This window comes from Monodon monoceros, unplaced genomic scaffold (assembly GCF_005190385.1).
Source record: "Monodon monoceros isolate NGI ecotype Baffin Bay Population unplaced genomic scaffold, NGI_Narwhal_1 Super_Scaffold_4, whole genome shotgun sequence".
Classification (NCBI taxonomy): Eukaryota; Metazoa; Chordata; class Mammalia; order Artiodactyla; family Monodontidae; genus Monodon; species Monodon monoceros.
In genome coordinates this window covers 71,151,592-71,171,888 of record NW_021703781.1, presented here as the reverse complement: position 1 = coordinate 71,171,888, position 20,297 = coordinate 71,151,592, and the positions used below count along the sequence as shown (strand labels likewise).

At 37.6% G+C, this 20,297-nt stretch overlaps 1 protein-coding gene across 4 annotated transcripts in view; it reads left to right on the top strand.

Moving 5' to 3' along the window:
* MCMBP (minichromosome maintenance complex binding protein) overlaps window positions 1-20,297 on the top strand; it is a 68,773-nt gene that overhangs the window by 12,375 nt on the left and 36,101 nt on the right. For all 4 annotated transcript variants that reach the window (XR_003796966.1, XM_029244769.1, XM_029244768.1 and 1 more), the window contains exons 2-5: window positions 9,144-9,229; window positions 9,836-9,976; window positions 10,111-10,152; window positions 20,087-20,188. Coding sequence is in view for 3 of the 4 variants with exons in the window: in XM_029244769.1 (XP_029100602.1) it covers window positions 9,144-9,229; window positions 9,836-9,976; window positions 10,111-10,152; window positions 20,087-20,188 (371 nt within the window). In the remaining variant the exon portion in view is untranslated. The remainder of the gene's footprint in view (window positions 1-9,143; window positions 9,230-9,835; window positions 9,977-10,110; window positions 10,153-20,086; window positions 20,189-20,297) is intronic.

Here is a 20,297-nt window from a genome sequence, read left to right as displayed (position 1 = left end):
TCAGGTATATATGTATCTTATTTTCTTAAGCAGTAGTGTGTTAAAATTTAATTTATTTATATTTGTATTATTGCATTTTCTCCCCGTTGAAGAGAATTTTGACATCATTTTCACTAAGTTCTCCTGGCATTTTATTCACATCATTTTTTTTACTCCAGACTGTTATCTTTTCATGGATGTTCTTTAATGAGCCTGTTGAATCACTCCTTTAATTTGTGTCAGTTGCTTTTTAGGTTTGTTGCTTAGTTTTCATACTGGGATTTTTTTTTTTTCCATTGCGTTCATGAATTCTGTTGTTTCTTGGATCCTGTGTCTACCTCTTTATTGGAGTCTTTTTAAATTTTAAATTCTTTTTAGGAAAGGTTGTGTGAGAAGAAGAATAAGAGGCACATTACATAATGATAAAATAGTCAATTCACCAAGAAGACCTAAATGTAAATACACCTAGCAAGAGTTTCAAAATACAAGCCGAAACTGACAGAACTAAAAGGAGAAATAGACAAGTCTGCAATTATAGTCGGACATGCTACTACTCTTCTCAGAACTGTACCAGAACTAGTGGAGAGAAAAGCAGCAAGGATATAGAACACCATCAGTCAAATAGATCTCACTATTGTAGAACCCTCTACTTAACAACAGCAGAATACACATTCTTTTCAAGTGCACATGGAACATTCATTCACCAAGGTAAACCACATCCTAAGTCATAAAACAAATATTTAACAAACCTAAGAGAATTGGAATCATCAAAGTATGTTCTCTGACCATAATGTAATTAGAATAGAAATCAGTAACAGATAACAAGAAATTCAGACTTGTGAAAATAACATTCTGAACAATTTGTGGATCAAAAAGAAGTCACAAGGGAAATTTTAAAATATTTTAAACTAAAGGAAAATGACAACACAACATATCAAAATTTGTGAGATAAGCCAAAGATGTACTGAGAGACTTCAAGGGCATTTATTAGAAGAGAAGAAAGGTCTCAAACCAATAATTTAAGCTTATACTTTATGAAACTAGAAAAGAAGAGCAAAATAAACCCAAATCATACAGAACAAAGGAAATAATATAGAGCAGAAATGAATGAAGTTGAAAACAGAAGAAAAAGAAAATCAATGAAACCCAAAGCTAGTTGGGTGTTCTGTTGTTTTTTTACCCAAAAAGATCAATAAAATTCATATGCATCTTCAGACTGGCAAAGAAAAAAGAAAGGAAGACAAAGATTACTGACATCAGGAACAAAATGGGAGATACTGTTAGAGACATGTGAAAGAATAATACAGACACGAAAAGAATAATACAAACAGCTCTATGGGCATAAATTGAATGACTTGGATGAAATCAACCAACTCCTTAAAAAACACCCTATTTATTTCCTATTTCTTTTGTAACAAACTACCACAAATTTAGTTGCTTAAAACAACGTAAATTTATTTTTTTATTACAGTAGAGTTGATTTACAATGTGTTAATTTCTGCTGTATAGCAAAGTGATTCAGATATATATATATATATACATACACACATTCTTTTTTATATTCTTTTCCATTATGGTTTACACAAGATATTGAATATAGTTCCCTGTGCTATACAGTAGGACCTTGTTGTTTATCCATTCTATGTATACTATTTCGCGTCTGCTAATCCCAAACTCCCAATCCATCCCTCCTCCACCCACCTCCACCTTGGCAACCACAAGTCTGTTCTCTATGAGTCTGTTTCTGTTTTGTAGGTAAGTTCATTTGTGTCATATTTTAGATTCCACATATAAGTGATGTCATATGGTAGTTGTCTTTCTCTGTCTTACTTCACTTAGTATGATAATCTCTAGGTCTATCCATGTTGCTGCAAATGGCATTACTTCATTCTTTTTTATAGTCAAGTAGTTTTCATTGTATATATGTTCCACATCTTCTTTATCCATTCATCTGTCGATGGACTTTTAGGTTGATTCCATTTCTTGGCTATTGTGAATAGTGCTGCTGTGAATATAGGGGTTCATGTATCTTTTTGAATTATAGTTTTGTCCATATATATGCCCAGGACTGGGGTTGCTGGATCATATGGTAACTCTATTTTTAGTTTTTTGAGGAACCTCCATACTGTTTTCCATAGTGGCTGCATCAACTTTCATTCTCACCAGCAGTGTGGGAGGGTTCCCTTTTCTCCACACCCTCTCCAGCGTTTGTTACATAAATTTATTATCTTACACTTCTGGAGGTCAGAAGCCTGATTTGGATCTCACTGGGATAAGATCAAGTTGTCAGCAGGACTGCATTCCTTTCTGGAGGCTCTAGGGGAGAATCTACTTCCTTGTCTTTTTTCCAGCTTCTAGAGTTTGCCAACGTTTCTTGGGTTGTGGCCCCCCCTCCATCTTCAAAGCCAGCAACAGCTGGTCAAGTTTTTCTCACATCTTCTTACTCAGACTTCTTCTTCTGCCTCCTACCACTTTTAAGGACCCTTGTAATTACCTTGGATCCCCCCAGATAATCTCCCTGTTTTAAGGTCAGCTCCGCCTAAATTCCCTTTTGCCATGTAACAATATATTCACAGGTTCTGGGGATTAGAATGTGGACATCTTTGCGGGTGTGTGTGTGTGTGTGCATTATTCTGTCTACCACAGCCACCTACTGTCCAGACTCACTCAAGATAAAATGCAGTTCCCTCCTCTCAGGCCCACTCTCCCTCCATTGCCCACCTGGAACCTCAGTTTTACTTTTTGTCTCAATGCATTTGCTTATTCTAGGTACTTCATATAAGTGGATACAGTATTTGTCTTTTTTGTCTGTATTATTTCACTTAGCATGTTTTTAAGGCACATTCTTGTTGCCGTAATTGTCTTTTGACAAATATACAAAAGCCAATTCAATAGAAAAATAAGATTATTTTCAACGAAGATATTGGAACAATTAGACATTTAAATGCAGAAATATTACTTGCAACCTAAATCTCATGCCTTATAGAAAAACAAACTCAAAATGGGTCATAGATCTAAGTGTTTAAACTGTTAAACTTTTAGAAATAAAGAGAAGATCTTCATGACCCAGGGTTTGGCTATGAGTTCTTAGACATAATTCCAAAGATACAATGCATAAAAACAAAAATTTGATAAATTGGACTTCATCAAAATTATAAACTTTGTTTTGCAAAAGCATTGTTAGGCAAATGAAAGGCTGAGAGAATATACCTGAAAATCATATATCAGATAAAGGACATATCTAGAATATATAAGGAAAATGTAATGATTATTAAGCCAGTTTAAAAAGGGGCAAAAGATTTAAGTAGATTTGAATGGACACTTCACCAGAGAGGATATAAGGATGGCAAATAACCACATGAAAAGAATTCAGTATCATTAGTCACTAGGGAAATGCAAATTTAAAGCATAATGGGATATCACAACTACTGGGAGAGCTAAAAATTTTTTTTTTTTTTTTTTTTTTTTTTTTTGCGGTACACGGGCCTCTCACTGTTGTGGCCTCTCCCGTCGCAGACGCGCAGGCTCAGCAGCCATGGCTCACGGGCCCAGCCGCTTCGTGGCATGTGGGATCTTCCCGGACTGGGGCATGAACCCGTGTCCCCTGCATCGGCAGGCGGACTCTCAACCACTGTGCCACCAGGGAAGCCCTAGAACTAAAATTTTTAAAAAATTTTGACAATACCAGGTAGTGGTAAGAATGCAAACAGCTGAATCTCTTATACGTTGCTGGTGAAAATGCAAAATGGTACAGCCACTCTGGGAAATAGGCAGAATCTTAAAATGTTAGTCGTATATAATATATATATATATATATGTATGTGTATATACATACACACATACACACATATATATATCTAGCTGTCGCATTCTTAGGTTTTTCCCCTAGAGAAATGAAAGCTTATGTTCACACAAAAACTTGCATACAAGTGTTTGTAATGGTTTTATTTATAGTCATCAAAAGTTGGAGACAATCTAAATGTCCTTCAACAGGTGAATGGAGAAACAAATTGTAGTTTGGCTGAACAGTGGAATATTACTCAGCAATAAAAAAGAAATGAACTATTGATACACTTATGTGTTGGGGGTTCCAAAACCAACCGTATGTTTGGAGATTCACTAAAATGACATATATGACTCAGTATGTAGTTGTACTCCTGGCTAAGATTTATTAAAGCAGCATGGTAAGGATACACAGCCGGATCACAAGGGGAAAAGACAGATGGAGTCTCTTGGAATTTATGCATAGGTTTCCTTATGCTCTCTCCCATGGGAGAGTTCATAGCTTGGAAGACTCGATATTGTTAAGATGTCAGTTCTCCTCAAATCTATACTATGCAATATAAACCTAATCAAAATTTCAGCAGACTTTATATAAAAGTCGACAAGTTGTTCCTCAAAATTATTTAGAAAACTTGAGGATCTAGAATAATCAAGACAGACTTGAAGACAAAGATGAAGAACATAACTACCTGATTTTAAGACTAACTATCAAGCTATAGTGATTAAAACAATATGGTATTGGCATAAGGATAGACAACTAGATCAGTGTAACATAACGGAAAGTCTAGAAATACATTAACGTAAATACAATGAGTTGAGTTTGACAGTAGTGCCAAAGCAATTTATTTATTTATTTATTTAAAAAAAATCTATCATTTATTGCTGCTGAGGACCAACCAGGAGACTTTCCCCCAGTCACAACATCTATTTCTTATCACTGATGGACTTGGAACTATGATAGTTTGCTAATTCTATAGCAGGAAAGATTGGCAGTGTATGAGTGAAGTTCCTGTCTTTGACCATGGGTTTAGTGAGTGCATATGTTTAGTGAGTGGTTATTTTTTGCATATTTTCTCTTTGGTAGATGTGTGACAGTTAATTGTTACTCTGTTTGCCAAAGCAATTTACTGCTAGAAAGTTGTTTAATTAAATAATGCTGGTACAAATGGATATCTTTTTGGAAAAAAATGAGCCTTGATGTCTATGTCACACTATAATCAAAAACATTAATTTGATATGGATTACAGACTTAAATGTGAAAAGTGAAAAACAGGAGAATATCTTTATGACCTTGGGGTCAGTAAACATAAAAGAAAAAATTGAAAAGTTGGACTTCGTCAAAATTGAAAACTTCCCATCAAAAGACACCATTAAGAATGTCAAAAAGCAAGCTACAGATTAGGAGAAAATACTTGCCCTACATGTATCTGACAAAAGACTTGCATCCAGAATACACAAAATTTGTACAAATCATTGATGCCACAACAAAATCTTTTTTTTTTTTTTGGGCCGTACTGCGTGGATTGTGGGATTTTAGTTCCCCAACCAGGGAGTGAACCCTGGCCATTGGCAGTGAGAGCGTGGGGTCCCAACCACTGGACTGCCAGGGAATTCCCAACAAAATCATTTTTTTTAAAAGATGGGCAAAATTAATAAGCAGGCACCTCACAAAAGGATTTATTGGAATGGTCAATAAACATGAAAAGGTGTACATCACTAGTCCTTAGGGAAATGCATATTCAAACCCCAGTGAAATATTACTGCATACCCAGCACAATGACTAGGATTAAAAAGATTGACAAGACCAGGTGTTGGTGAGGTTATATAGAACCCTCATATGCTGTTGGTGAGAGTGTGAAAGTGTATATATTTTTTGTCCCTCAGTTCCCCTGACCACTTAAACTAGGGCAGGATTGAGTGCAGTGGTGCCCACATTCAGATGGCCAGGAATTCATGGGAAATATAATAGAGTGATATGTGTGTGCTCAGCAGGTCTCTTGGTTGCAAATGGTCCAACTCGATTCTGCTTAAACCAGAGAAGATGAATACGTTGTCTCAGGTAACGGTTCCTGAGGGGGTTAACGTCAGGCTCAATTACAGCCAAATACTTCACACTGTGTCTACAGAAATCAGCCTTTTTACTCCACTTTCCTCTGGGATGGCTTAGCTTTCAGACAGACCTTGGTCACTGTGGCCACATGCAGCTGCGGGATTATAACCTATAACGTTGAACCCAGGTACTAAGCCTTATTCCCAGGATTGTCCTTGATTGATGCATCCCTAAACTGATCATCAGAACCACTGTGAGGTCTAGGTCAGGTCCACCCTTGGGCTGGGAGTAACGGTGCTGTGGTTCCTCCCTCAAAAAGAGGCACTGTCACTAGAAAAAGGGGAAATGGATGCTAGTCTTGCGAAACAACCTATTTTCTCTACGTTGTACTTATTTAATGTTTATTTCTCTAACTCCGATAGCTATGTCCCAGGCCCTTGCTAGACCCTGGAAATGTAAAGGTGAATTGTTTGTGAATAGAGAGCAGATCTGTAGCCTGGCATTGAAAACTCTGTGATGTGTTTGGCCTCATCTTCCTTTTGTTCAGTAGCTTTATTCTTTTCCAGGCACTTTGTGCTCCATGTATTTGAATTTCTGGTAGTGTCCATCCTTGTCCTTGGTTTACCATTACTCTTTCTTGCCCCAGAGTGCTCTATGTCTGGAATATGCCCATCCCTCATACCTCAACATGTTTCAGTTCTACCCTTCTTCCCAGGCCTGGCTCAAACACCTCTTTCAGAAGCCCTCACTGAGATTTTTTTGACCTACGTTAGTTTCTCTTCTTTGCTTTTGCCTGTTATTTTATCCATAGCTTATCTTATCTTTAAGCTCCTTCAATTCTAAATATCCTGATAGCACCTGGCAGAGTGCTGGGCACACAGTAGGCTTAATAAATAATGGATAGTTATTGTACTTTTTTTTTTTTAAAGAAGATGTTGGGGGTAGGAGTTTATTAATTTATTTATTTTTACTGTGTTGAGTCTTCGTTTCTATGCGAGGGCTTTCTCTAGTTGTGACAAGTGGGGGCCACTCTTCATCGCGGTGCGTGGGTCTGTCACTATCGCGGCCTTTCTTGTTGCAGAGCACAAGCTCCAGACGCGCAGGCTCAGTAGTTGTGGTTCATGGGCCTAGTTGCTCCGCAGCATGTGGGATCCTCCCAGACCAGGGCTCGAACCCGTGTCCCCTGCATTAGCAGGCAGATTCTCAACCACTGTACCACCAGGGAAGCCCAGTTATTGTACTCTTGATAATTTTGGAATTATCTATTGTAGTCCTTTAATTGTCCAGCAGTACCAGATATTAGTAAGCTGGCCTTTACTTAAGAACATTTTGTATACATGTAAGTTACTTAGAAGTAACTTACTGCTTCCCAATCACTCTTTGATGTAGCTTCATCACCTGTGATGTGGTATATTCAAGTTTCTTACACAAATGCAGTCAGCATAGTGGTGTTCGCAGTCATGGCTGCATGTAGGTCTTTTCTTTAAACATCCATTTGGACTAGAAGCAAAAATACCCATTCTGGTCCCCTTCCCCCACCGTCCAATTCAGTAATCATTTATTGTTATGTGTCTAGTAGAGTAGTGGTTCTCAAATGTTAGTGTGCATCAGAATCACCTCGAGGGTATTTTAAAACATGAATCGCTAGGCTTCACCTCCAGAGTTTCTGATTCAGTAGGTCTTGGATGGGCTGAAGAATTTGCCTAACAACCACTCAGGTGGTGCTAATACTGCTAGTCTGGGGACCAAGCTTTGAGGACTGGTTTACTAGTAGTAGATTTAACCCTCATTGCACATCAGAATCACTTCCTCGTTTTTCACCTCCATGAGTTCTTTTTAAGAACTGTCCTTTGCTCAGTTAAGTGAAAGCATTTGGAATCTCTGCTGCAGCATGGTGTTAGCAGGATTTTATGAGTATTTCTAACAGAATCAGCTCCACAACAAATATAGACAAAATTCCTTTACGCCACATCTCCATAGCACCTGTGTGATGAGTATGGTACCTGTGTGGTGGTGGAAGTACTGACCAGCTATGGTTAGGTAGTTCTAGTTCATGAAAACATATATTCCTAATTCTGTTGATGATTCACTCTTTGGTCTTGACCAATTCCCATAATTTTTCAAAGTCTGGTTTTCTTTAACATGACATTAAAAACACCTTTCTCTGATTTTGCAATCATCATTGCAAGAAGCATAAAATGGATGCTGAATCTTGGGAGCAGGGCAAGTTTCATGATAATTGTCTGAGGTATCTCCTGTAGATTGCTTATTAGTTGTAAGGGGAAGAAAGTAACTACAGTGGAGAAATTGGCTGTCACTTTGGGTGATGAAAATTAACGTCATCGATGAGGGAAGATGGACATCTTGTCTCTAAATGATGTATCTACAAGGGCACAGCATCCTTATGTAGCACTCTGACTGGTAACACGTAACTGCAATCTACTCATAAGGAAACGTCAGACAGACCCAGTGAGGAGATTTCTATTTTTTAATAAAGGGTTTGTATTCTGCAGTGTCAGTGTCATAAGAGATAAAGATTGAGAAACTGTTCCAGAATAAAGGAGATAAAAAAAACACGATAGCTAAAAGCAGTATGTGGTTCTAGACTGGGTCCTGTACTGAAGTGGAAAAAGTGCGATAAAGGATAGTGTTGGGTCAAATGACAAGTTGGAATATGGATGGTAGATTAGATAAAATGTATTGTATCAATTTTGAATTTCCTGAGATTGATAACAAGTACTGTGGTTATATAAGATAATCTCCTTATTCTTAGGAAACACATTGAACTATTTAAAGGTAAAAATAAATGATGTGTGTAATGTAATCTCAGGTGAGTCAGAAAAATATGTGGGGGAGAGAGAGAGCAAGCAAATAAAGTAAATGGGGCAAGGTTACAGGTGTTCTTTGTAATTATCATTGTGACATATTTTTCACTGTGACTTTCTGAAAGTTTGAAATTATTCCCAAATAAAAACTTAAAAAAAAACACACCACCACTCTCTGCTCTTCATTTCAGGGTAATTGTAAAAATTTTTTAAAATCTGTATAAAAATGTTTTCAAAGATCAGTCTGCTTTTCAAATGATGGTTCCTGTTCTGCTTTGTCTGGGGAGCCTCGTATCTCATTCTGTGGGTGTCCTCAGGAGATTGTTAGCTCCTGAGAGCCTGCAGGGTGTCAGCCTCGCCCTGATTGTAATATCCAATCCCCCAGCAGGGCAGCTTCTGGTGTCTTGTTCAGTGCTTCCAATAAGGTGCACACTAAACTAATGTGTGAACATTGTCTATTATTATAGATTGTACCTTCAGCTTTGAACAGTATATTTTTCTTTCAGCTCAAAATGGAGTTAATCCTGGCTGGGAGAAGAAAGTAATTGAGTATTTTAAGGAAAAGCTGAAGGAAAATAATGCTCCTAAATGGGTGAGCTCATTGCTTTTGGTGGGGGAGGGGGGTGGCGAGGGTTGGGCAGACTTGCAGTTTCTCACAGTAGAGCAGTAATCCACATACAGTTTAAATATATATAAATTAATGTTCACTGCCCTGTGCTTTAAGTGCATATGTATTAAAAGGTTTTTGGTCTCTTTTGCAACTTAAACTTAAATTCAAGCAAATAAGTGCTTCTATATTGGCGCCTCTAGGTGGCAGTAATTGACCATGAAAAAATGAGTAGTTGTGAGAGATTCGATTATCTTTTGTTTAATTACCTTCATTTTAAAAGAGTTGACATGTACGAGTTTTAAGAGAAGAGCTCAACAAAGCAAATGCCTTTCTGCTAATTGGAAAGTGTTATGAAGGAAAAGCATCCTTTTACATTATAGTCAAATGTCATCATACAAACTTGCAAGAACACAGGAAGTTCTTTTGTTTAGCAGTTGTGTTATATTAACCATTGAGATCATTTGGCTCCCTTGATTTTGTGTGTGTGTGTGGGAATTGCGGTTTGAGCCTGGATATATATGTCTATGTATATGTGCTTAATGTTTTATACACAGAATATTTTGACTTGATTGTTCGTTTTCGTTAAAGGTACCATCATTGAATGAAGTTCCCCTTCATTATTTGAAACCTAACAGTTTTGTCAAGTTCCGTTGCATGATTCAGGATATGTTTGACCCTGAATTTTACATGGGAGTTTATGAAACCGTTAACCGAAACACGAAAGCACGTGTATGTATTGCTTTATTCATGAAACTTACTGTTTACAATTAGTAGTATTAATTTTGTCCTTGTGTTGTTTATGGTAATTTTGATTCTGATAGATTGATAATATAATACTGTTATTTTTTTGCTTTGGGTCATAGGTTCTTCATTTTGGAAAATATAGAGATGTAGCAGAGTGTGGGGTATGTATACTTAAAATATATTCACTGATATGATTTTTTTTTGATCTAAAAATCTCTTAGAAGGTGGAATATTGTAAATGATAAAATTAATTCCTTTCTTTTCCTAATACCTATATACCTGATTTTTAAAATTACAGGTCATGATAAGTTCTTTTAAAATGAAACGTAGAAGAAAAATGAAAGAAGATTAATTTAGGGCTTTACACGTGCTTAATTAAATTTGATTAAATCCTGCCCTCTTTTCCTGGGAGGAAAAAAGTAAACTTAAGCTTTCTTTGATAAAAGGAAGTAATAGAAACTCTCTTACATATCAGTAATGGGAAAGGGAAGAAGACAGAATCCTGGATATAATTATAGTTGTAAAAGGGGTAGTTTTGAGATAGAAACTTACTAGAAAAGCAATTAGAGGAACCACAGTATATCTGCATTTTCTTTGGTATTGCTTTTCTGATAGTAGAAGAACAACATGCAGAATTAAACTTAATTTCATTCAGACACCTGTTCAACATGCCTGGCATTGTGACTGGGGAAAGTTTAAAACTTATTTCTGGTTTAATAGTAGAAGAAGATTATCAGCATGTCAAAATATATTAACTAAAAATATCTCATATTTTGCTTTTTGTGTGTTTTTCATGTGGTACTGTTGAAACACAGGTGGTAATTTTCAATTGTTAGAAAGAAAACAAGTATCACAGGTGGGGATTGACCAGGCAGGTGCTGAGGCACGACCCCAGTAGAAAGGTGAGCCTCAGTAGTTACCTCCATTCTGGATCTATTAGATTTCTGCTTTGCAGTCCAGAATCTTAGTTTAATCAGGTTATTTAGGGCTTTTTACATTCTGGGAGTCTGACTCCTGCTTACCCAAACCTCAAGAGGTTGATATATAAACCCTAATCCCAGCCTGTTAATTCACAGTATAAATTGTTTCTGTTGAATAAATGTTTTAGCCCAGCGGGCTGATCTGTATGGGAGGAAAGCCCTAATTTGAAAGGTTGCTATAAAGAAAAAATGGTAACTTCCTATACTTATTTAGAGTAACGGACTCATGAATGATGGATTCGTTTAATCTTACACATGATGGCCTCCAGCTCTCCCATTTCTTTTTCCTTTAGGGTGTCCCATAGCATCACCATTGTGCAAGTCTAATGAATCAACTTTAGGTTTCCTGCATCCCTTGTTTGAGGGGCCCTAAGCCATATTAGGCTAATAAATGAATACACATTTTTTTCCTAGTACACAATAATGCAGTGTCTCTATAGCTCAACAATCTCAGCCCCTGGAAATGGGAAAATGAAATAGGTGAGACTGTCTATCTGTGACACTCCCAAAGGCAAAGAGTTTTTATTTTGTACTACGTTGCTAAAGAGTCATAAGTAAAAGCACCATACCAGGAAAAGGGAACTTTGGCCCTGGAAAGAAATACACAGAAAAAACTTAGCTTATATATATTATCTCAGGCTCAATTGATATCTCTGGGATTCTTTCTTTGTTTCCTTTCTTTCTTTCTTTTTCTCTTAAAAAACAGAATATAGATTTTATTTACTTTTAAGGGGTTTTTTTTGGTACTCTAAAAGTAATATGTGTTTGTTGAAATAATTTTTTCAATATTACATCTTGGGTCCTCTCTGCCTCTTATCTCTAAGTATATTTGAAATAGAGAATATGCCTTTTCTAAGGAATAATATCTGACTTTTAAATCTCATCTCAGAGCTACCTTGTAATGAGTATTTCACTAAATTCCTATTTAATGGGCTAATTCTGATAGCTTTTAATGAGAGAGACAGTGGGATTACCATGAGCACTGTCTTTGAAAAAATTTAATAAAATAACATGTTTATTTAAAGGGAGTTAATTTTTTTTCATTTTTCCTTTAACATCTTTACAATGTTATGTTAGCTTCTGCTGTATAAAAAAGTGAATCAGCTATATGCATACGTATATCCCCATATCTCTTCCCTCTTGAGCCTCCCTCCCACCCTCCTTATCCCACCCCTCTAGGTGGTGGCAAAGCACCAAGCTGATCGCCCTGTGCTATGCAGCTGCTTCCCACTAGCTATCTACCTTACGTTTGGTAGTGTGTATATGTCCGTGACTCTCTCTCGCTTTGTCACAGCTCACCCTTCCCCCTCCCCATATCCTCAAGTCCATTCTCTACGTCTGTGTCTTTATTCCTGTCATGCACCTAGGTTCATCAGAAACTTTTTCTTGTTTTTTTAGATTCCATATATATATGTTAGCATACGGTATTTTTTTGTTTTTCTCTTTCTGACTTACTTCACTCTGTATGACAGACTCTAGGTGCATCCACCTCACTACAGATAACTCAATTTCGTTTCTTTTTATGGCTGAGTAATATTCCATTGTATATATGTGCCACATCTTCTTTATACATTCATCTGTCGATGGACACTTAGGTTGCTTCCACGTCCTGGCTATTGTAAATAGAGCTGCAATGAACATTTTGGTACATGACTCTTTTTGAATTATGGTTTTCTCAGGGTATATGCCCAGTAGTAGGATTGCTGGGTCATATGGTAGTTCTATTTTTAGTTTCCTAAGGACCCTCCCTACTGTTCTCCATAGTGGCTGTATCAATTTACATTCCCAGCAACAGTGCAAGAGGGTTCCCTTTTCTCCACAGCCTCTCCAGCATTTATTGTTTGTAGATTTTTTGATGATGGCCATTCTAGCCGGTGTGAGATGATACCTCATTGTAGTTTTGATTTGCATTTTTCTCATGATTAGTGATGTTGAGCATCATCTAATGTGTTTGCTGGCCATCTGTATATCTTCTTTGGAGAAATGTCTGTTCAGGCCTTCTGCCCATTTTTGGATTGGGTTGTTTGTTTTTTTCATACTGAGCTGCATGAGCTGCTTGTGTATATTTTGGAGTTTAATCCTTTGCCCATTGCTTTGTTTGCAGATATTTGCTTCCATTCTGAGGGTTGTCTTTTCATCTTGTTTATGGTTTCCTACACTGTGCAAAAGCTTTTAAGTTTCATTAGGTCCCAATTGTTTATTTTTGTTTTTATTTCCATTTCTCTAGAAGGTGGGTCAAAAAGGATCTTGCTGTGATTTATGTCTGTGTTCTGCCCTTGTTTTCCTCTAAGAGTTTTATAGTGTTTGGCCTTACATTTAGGTCTTTAATTCATTTTGAGTTTATTTTTATGTACGGTGTTAGGAAGTGTTCTAATTCCATTCTTTTACATGTAGCTGTCCAGTTTTCCCAGCACCACTTATTGAAGAGGCAATCTTTCCTCCATTGTATACTCTTGCCTCCTTTATCAAAGATAAGGTGACTGTATGCGCATGGGTTTATCTCTGGGCTTTCTATCCTGTTCCATTGAACTATATTTCTGTTTTTGTGCCAGTACCATACTGTCTTGATTACTTTAGCTTTTTTTTCTTAAATTTATTTATTTTATTTATTTTATTTCTGGCTGTGTTGGGTCTTTGCTGCTGTGCGCAGGCTTTCTCTAGTTGCAGCTAGCAGGGGCTACTCTTCGTTGTGGTGCATGGGGTTCTTATTGTGGTGGCTTCTCTTGTTGTGGATCACAGGCTCTAGGCATGCGGGCTTCAGTAGTTGTGTCTCAGGAGGTCTAGAGCGCAGGCTCGGTAGTTGTGGCACACGGGCTTAGTTGCTCCGTGGCATGTGGGATCTTCCCGGACCATGGTCCAAACCCATATCCCCTGCATTGGCAGGCGGATTCTTAATCTCTGCACCACCAGGGAAACCCTTGATTACTGTAGCTTGGTAGTATAGTCTGAAGTCCTGGAGCCTGATTTCTCCAGCTCCGTTTTTCTCAAGATTGCTTTGGCTATTTGGGGTCTTTTGTGTTTCCATACAAATTGTGCGATTTTTTGTTCTAAGTTCTGTGAAAAATGCCATTGGTAGTTTGATAGGGATTGCATTGAATGTGTAGATTGCTTTGGGTAGTATAGTCATTTTCACAATGTTGATTCTTCCAATCCAAGAACATGGTATATGTCTCCATCTGTTTGTATCATCTTTAATTTCTTTCATCAGTGTCTTATAGTTTTCTGCATACAGGTCTTTTGTCGCCTTAGGTAGGTTTATTCCTAGGTATTTTATTCTTTTTGTTGCAGTGGTAAATGAGATTGTTTCCTTAATTTCTCTTTTGGATTTTTCATCATTAGTGTATAAGAATGCAAGAGATTTCTGTGCATTAATTTTGTGTCCTGCTACTCTACCTGATTTATTGATTAGCTCTAGTATTTTTCTGGTAACATCTTTAGGATTCTCTGTGTATAGTATCATGTTATCTGCAAACAGTGACAGCTTTATTTCTTCTTTTCCTATTTGGATTTCTTTTATTTCTTTTTCTTCTCTGATTGCTGTGGCTAAAACTTTCAAAACTGTGTTGAATAATAGTGGTGAGAGTGGGCGACCTTGTCTTGTTCCTGATCTTAGAGGAAATGGTTTCAGTTTTTCACCATTGAGAACGATGTTGCCTGTGGGTTTCTCATATATGGCCTTTATTATGTTGAGGTAGGTTCCCTCTATGCCCACTTTCTGGAGAGTTTTTATCATAAATGGGTGTTGAATTTTGTCAAAAGCCTTTTCTGCATCTATTGAGATTATCATATGGTTTTTTACCCTTCAGTTTGTTAATATGGTATATCATATTGATTGATTTGCATATATTGAAGAATCCTTGCATTCCTGGGATAAACCCCACTTGATCATGGTGTATGATCCTCTTAATGTGCTGTTGGATTCTGTTTGCTAGTATTTTGTTGAGTATTTTTGCATCTATGTTCATCAGAGATATTGGCCTGTAGTTTTCTTTTTCTGTGACATCTTTGTCTGGTTTTGGTATCAGGGTGATGGTGGCCTCATAGAATGAGTTTGGGAGTGTTCCTGCCATTGCTGTGGTTTGGAAGAGTTTGAGAAGGATAGGTGTTAGCTTTTCTCTAAATGTTTGATAGAATTCGCCTGTGAAGACATCTGGTCCTGGGCTTTTGTTTGGAAGATTTTTTTTTTTTTTTTTTTGCGGTACATGGGCCTCTCACTGTTGTGGCCTCTTCCGTTGCGGAGCACAGGCTTCGGACATGCAGGCTTAGCAGCCATGGCTCACGGGTCTAGGCGCTCCGGGGCATGTGGGATCTTCCCAGACTGGGGCACGAACCTGTGTCCCCTGCATCGGCAGGTGTTCTCTCAACCACTGCGCCACCAGGGAAGCCCTGTTGGAAGATTTTTAATCACAGTCTCAATTTCAGTTCTTGTGATTAGTCTGTTTATATTTTCTATTTCTTCCTGCTTCAGTCTCAGAAGTCTGTGCTTTTCTAAGAATGTGTCCGTTTCTTCCAGGTTGTCCATTTTATTGGCATATAGTTGCTTGTAGTAATCTCTCATGATCCTTTATATTTCTGCAGTGTCAGTTGTTACTTCTCCTTTTTCATTTCTAATTCTGTTGATTTGAGTCTTCTCCCTTTTTTTCTTGATGAGTCTGGCTAATGGTTTATCAATTTTGTTTATCTTCTCAAAGAACCAGCTTTTAGTTTTATTGATCATTGCTATTGTTTCCTTCATTTCTTTTTCATTTATTTCTGAACTGATCTTTATGATTTCTTTCCTTCTGCTAACTTTGGGATTTTTTTGTTCTTCTTTCTCTGATTGTTTTAGGTGTAAGATTAGGTTGTTTACTTGAGATTTTTCTTGTTTCTTGAGTTAGGATTGTATTGCTATAAACTTCCCTCGTAGAACTGTTTTTGCTGCATCCCATAGCTTTTGGGTTGTTGTGTTTTCATTGTCATTTGTTTCTAGGTAGTTTTTGATTTCCTCAGTTATCTCTTGGTTATTTAGTAGCACATTGTTTAGCCTTCATGTGTTTGTATTTTTTACAGTTTTTTTTCCTGTAATATCTAGTCTCATAGCGTTGTGGTCAGAAGAGATACTTAACACGATTTCAATTTTCTTAAATTTACCAAGGCTTGATTTGTGGCCCAAAATATGGTCTGTCCTGGAGACTGTTCCATGAGCACTTGAGAAGAAAGTGTATTCTGTTGTTTTTGGCTGGACTGTCCTATAAATATTAAGTGCATCTTGTTTAATGTGTCATTTAAAGCTTGTATTTCCTTAATTTATTTTCATTTTGGATGATCTGTCCCTTGGTGAAAGTGGGGTGTTAAAGTCCCCCTACTATTTTTGTGTTACTGTTGATTTCCCCTTTTATGGCTGTTAGCATTTGTCTTATGTATTGAGGTGCTCCTATGTTGGGTGCATATATATTTATAATTGTTATATCATCTTGGATTGATCCCTTGATCATTATGTAGTGTCCTTCTTTGTCTCTTGTGATAGTCTTTGTTTTAAAGTCTATTTTGTCTGATATGAGGATTGCTACTCCAGCTTTCTTTTGATTTCCATTTGCATGGAATATCTTTTTCCATCCCCTCACTTTCATTCTGTATGTGTCCCTAGGTCTGAAGTGGGTCTGTTGTAGACAGCATATGTACAGGTCTTGTTTTTGTATCCATTCAGCCAGTCTGTTTCTTTTGGTTGGAGCATTTAATCCATTTACATTTAAGGTAATTATTGATATTTATGGTCCTATTACCATTTTCTTAATTGTTTTGGGTGTTTTTTAAACATCTTTATTGGAATATAATGGCTTTACAAAGGTGTGTTAGTTTCTGCTTTATAACAAAGTGAATCAGCTATGCATACATCCCCGTATCTCTTCCCTCTTGTGTCTCCCTCCCTCCCACCCTCCCTATCCCACCCCTCTAGGTGGTCACAAAGCCCCAAGCTGATCTCCCCTGTGCTATGTGGCTGCTTCCCATTAGCTATCTGTTTGATATTTGGTAGTGTATATATGTCCATGCCACTCTCTCACTTTGTCCCATCTTACCCTTCTCCCTCCCCACGTCCTCAAGTCCATTTTCTAGTAGGTCTGTGTTTTTATTCCTATCCTGCCCCTAGGTTCTTCATGACCATTTTGGGTTTTTTTTTTTTTTTTTTTTTTAGATTCCATATATATGTGTTAGCATACAGTGTTTGTTTTTCTCTTTCTGACTTACTTCACTCTGTAGGACAGACTCTAGGTCCATCCACCTCACTACAAATAACTCAATTTCGTTTCTTTTTATGGCTGAGTAATATTCCATTGTATGTATGTGCCACATCTTTATACATTCATCTGTCGATTGACATTTAGGTTGCTTCCACGTCCTGGCTATTGTAAATAGTGCTGCAGTGAACATTGTGGTACATGACTCTTTTTGAATTATGGTTTTCTCAGGGTATATGCCCAGTACTGGGATTGCTGGGTCGTATGGTAATTCTATTTTTAGTTTTTTAAGGAACCTCCATACTGTTCTCCATAGTGGCTGTATCAATTTACATTCCCACCAACAGTGCAAGGAGGGTTCTCTTTTCTCCACAGCCTCTCCAGCATTTATTGTTTGTAGATTTTTTGATGATGGCCATTCTGATGGATGTGAGGTGATAACCTCATTGTAGTTTTGATTTGCATATCTCTAATGATTAGTGACGTTGAGCATCCTTTCACGTGTTTGTCGGTAATCTGTGTGTCTTCTTTGGAGAAATGTCTATTTAGGTCTTCTGCCCATTTTTGGATTGGGTTGTTTGTTTTTTTGATATTGAGCTGTATGAGCTGCTTATAAATTTTGGAGATTAATCGTTTGTCAGTTGCTTCTTTTGCAAATATTTTCTCCCATTCTGAGGGTTGTCTTTTCATCTTGTTTATGGTTTCCTTTGCTGTGCAAAAGCTTTTTAAGTTTCATTAGGTCCCATTTGTTTATTTTTGGTTTTATTTCCATTTTTCTAGGAGGTGGGTCAAAAAGGATCTTGCTGTGATTTATGTCATAGAGCGTTCTGCCTATGGTTTCCTCTAAGAGTTTGATAGTGTCTGGCCTTACATTTAGGTCTTTAATCCATTTTGAGTTTATTTTTGTGTATGGTGTTAGGGAGTGTTCTAATTTCATCCTTCTTTTTTTTTTTTGCGGTACGCGGGCCTCTCACTGTTGTGGCCTCTCCCGTTGCGGAGCACAGGCTCCGGACGCGCAGGCTCAGCAGCCATGGCTCACGGGCCTAGCCATTCCTCAGCATGTGGGATCCTCCCGGACCGGGGCACGAACCTGTGTCCTCTGCATCGGCAGGCGGACTCTCAACCACTGCGCCACCAGGGAAGCCCCTAATTTCATTCTTTTACATGTAGCTGTCCAGTTTTCCCAGCACCACTTATTGAAGAGGTTGTCTTTTCTCCATTGTATATTCTTGCCTCCTTTATCAAAAATAAGGTGACAGTATGTGTATGCGTTTATCTATCTCTGGGCTTTCTATCCTGTTCCTTGGGTTTGTTTTTGCATGTCTTTTCCTTCTCTTGTGTTTCCTGCCTGGAGAGGTTCCTTTAGCGTTTGTCGTAAAGCTGCTTTGGTGGTGCTGAATTCTCTTAATGTTTGCTTATCTGTAAACGTTTTAATTTCTCCATTGAATCTGAATGAGATCCTTGCTGGGTTGAGTAATCTTGGTTGTAGGGTTTTCCCTTTAATCACTTTAAATATGTCCTGTCACTCCTTTCTGGTTTGCAGAGTTTCTGCTGAAAAATCAGCTGTTAACCTTATGGGGATTCCCTTGTATGTTATTTGTTGCTTTTCCTTTGCTGATTTTAATATTTTTTCTTTGTATTTAATTTTTGATAGTTTCATTAATATGTGTCTTGGTGTGTCTCTTTGGGTTTATCCTGTTTGGTACTCTCTGTGCTTCCTGGACTTGATTGACTGTTTCCTTTCCCATGTTATGGAAGTTTTCGACTGTAATCTCTTCAAATATTTTTTCAGCCCCGTTCTTTTTCTCTTCTTCTGGGACCCGTATAATTCGAATGTTGGTGCGTTTAATGTTGTCCCAGAGGTCTCTGAGATTGTCCTCAATTTTTTTTTTTTTTTTTTTTTTTTTTTGTGGTACACAGGCCTCTCACTGCTGTGGCTCCTCCCGTTGCGGAGCACAGGCTCCGGACGCGCAGGCCCAGTGGCCATGGCTCATGGGCCCAGCTGCCCCGTGGCATGCGGGATCCTCCCGGACCAGGGCACGAACCCGTGTCCCCTGCATCCTGTGTCCCCTGCATTGGCAGGTGGACTCTCAACCACTGCGCCACCAGGGAAGCCCTTGTCCTCAATTCTTTTCATTCTTTTTTCTTTATTCTGCTCCCTGGCAGTTATTTCCACCATTTTATCTTCCAGCTCACTTATTTGTTCTTCTGCCTCAGTTATTGTGCTATTGATTCCTTCTAGAGTATTTTTAATTTCAGTAATTATGTTGTTCATCACTGTTTGTTTGCTCTTCATTTCTTCTAGATCCTTGTTAAATGTTTCTTGTATTTTCTCCATTCTGTTTCCGAGATTTTGGATAATCTTTACTATCATAGCTCTGAATTCTTTTTCAGGTAGGTTGCCTATTTCGTCTTCATTTATTTGGTCTTTAGGTTTTTACCTTGCTCCTTCGTCTGTAACATAGTTTTTTGTTGTTTCTTTCTTTTCTTTTTCTCTTTTTGATGGGTGGTGCTGTATTCTTGTCTTACTGGTTGTTTGGCCTGAGACATCCAGCACTAGAGTTTGCAGACAGTTGGATAGAGCTGGTGTTGGTGCTGAAATGAGGACCTCCGGGAGGCCTCACTCTGATTAATATTCAAAGGGATTTAATTTTTTAACCTAGGGTGCTGTATATTTGGATTTGAAGGAAGGTAGTGTATTGATTATTGCATTTGAAATGATTTTATGTCTGTTTTCTTTTCAAAAATGATAGTTTGGATTTAGTAGTTGCTTATTAATTAACTCTTAATATAAAAGTATGTACTGTGATTTTATAAATAACATGGAAATATGGTTGCTAATTTTTAAAGTTTTTGTAATGAATTTTTTTAAATAAAACAAAATTTTGTATACATCACAGCCTCAGCAAGAAGTTGATTTAAACTCTCCACGAACTACCACTTTGGAAAGACAGACTTTCTATTGTGTTCCAGTGCCTGGAGAATCCACGTGGGTAAAAGAAATATCCTTTATCTGAACCTTCTTATGTGTTGAATGGTTACTGATTGTTTTCTTAATTGAAGAGAGCACAATTCACATTTTGATGTTTTTTTTAAACTTAGTCTTTTTAC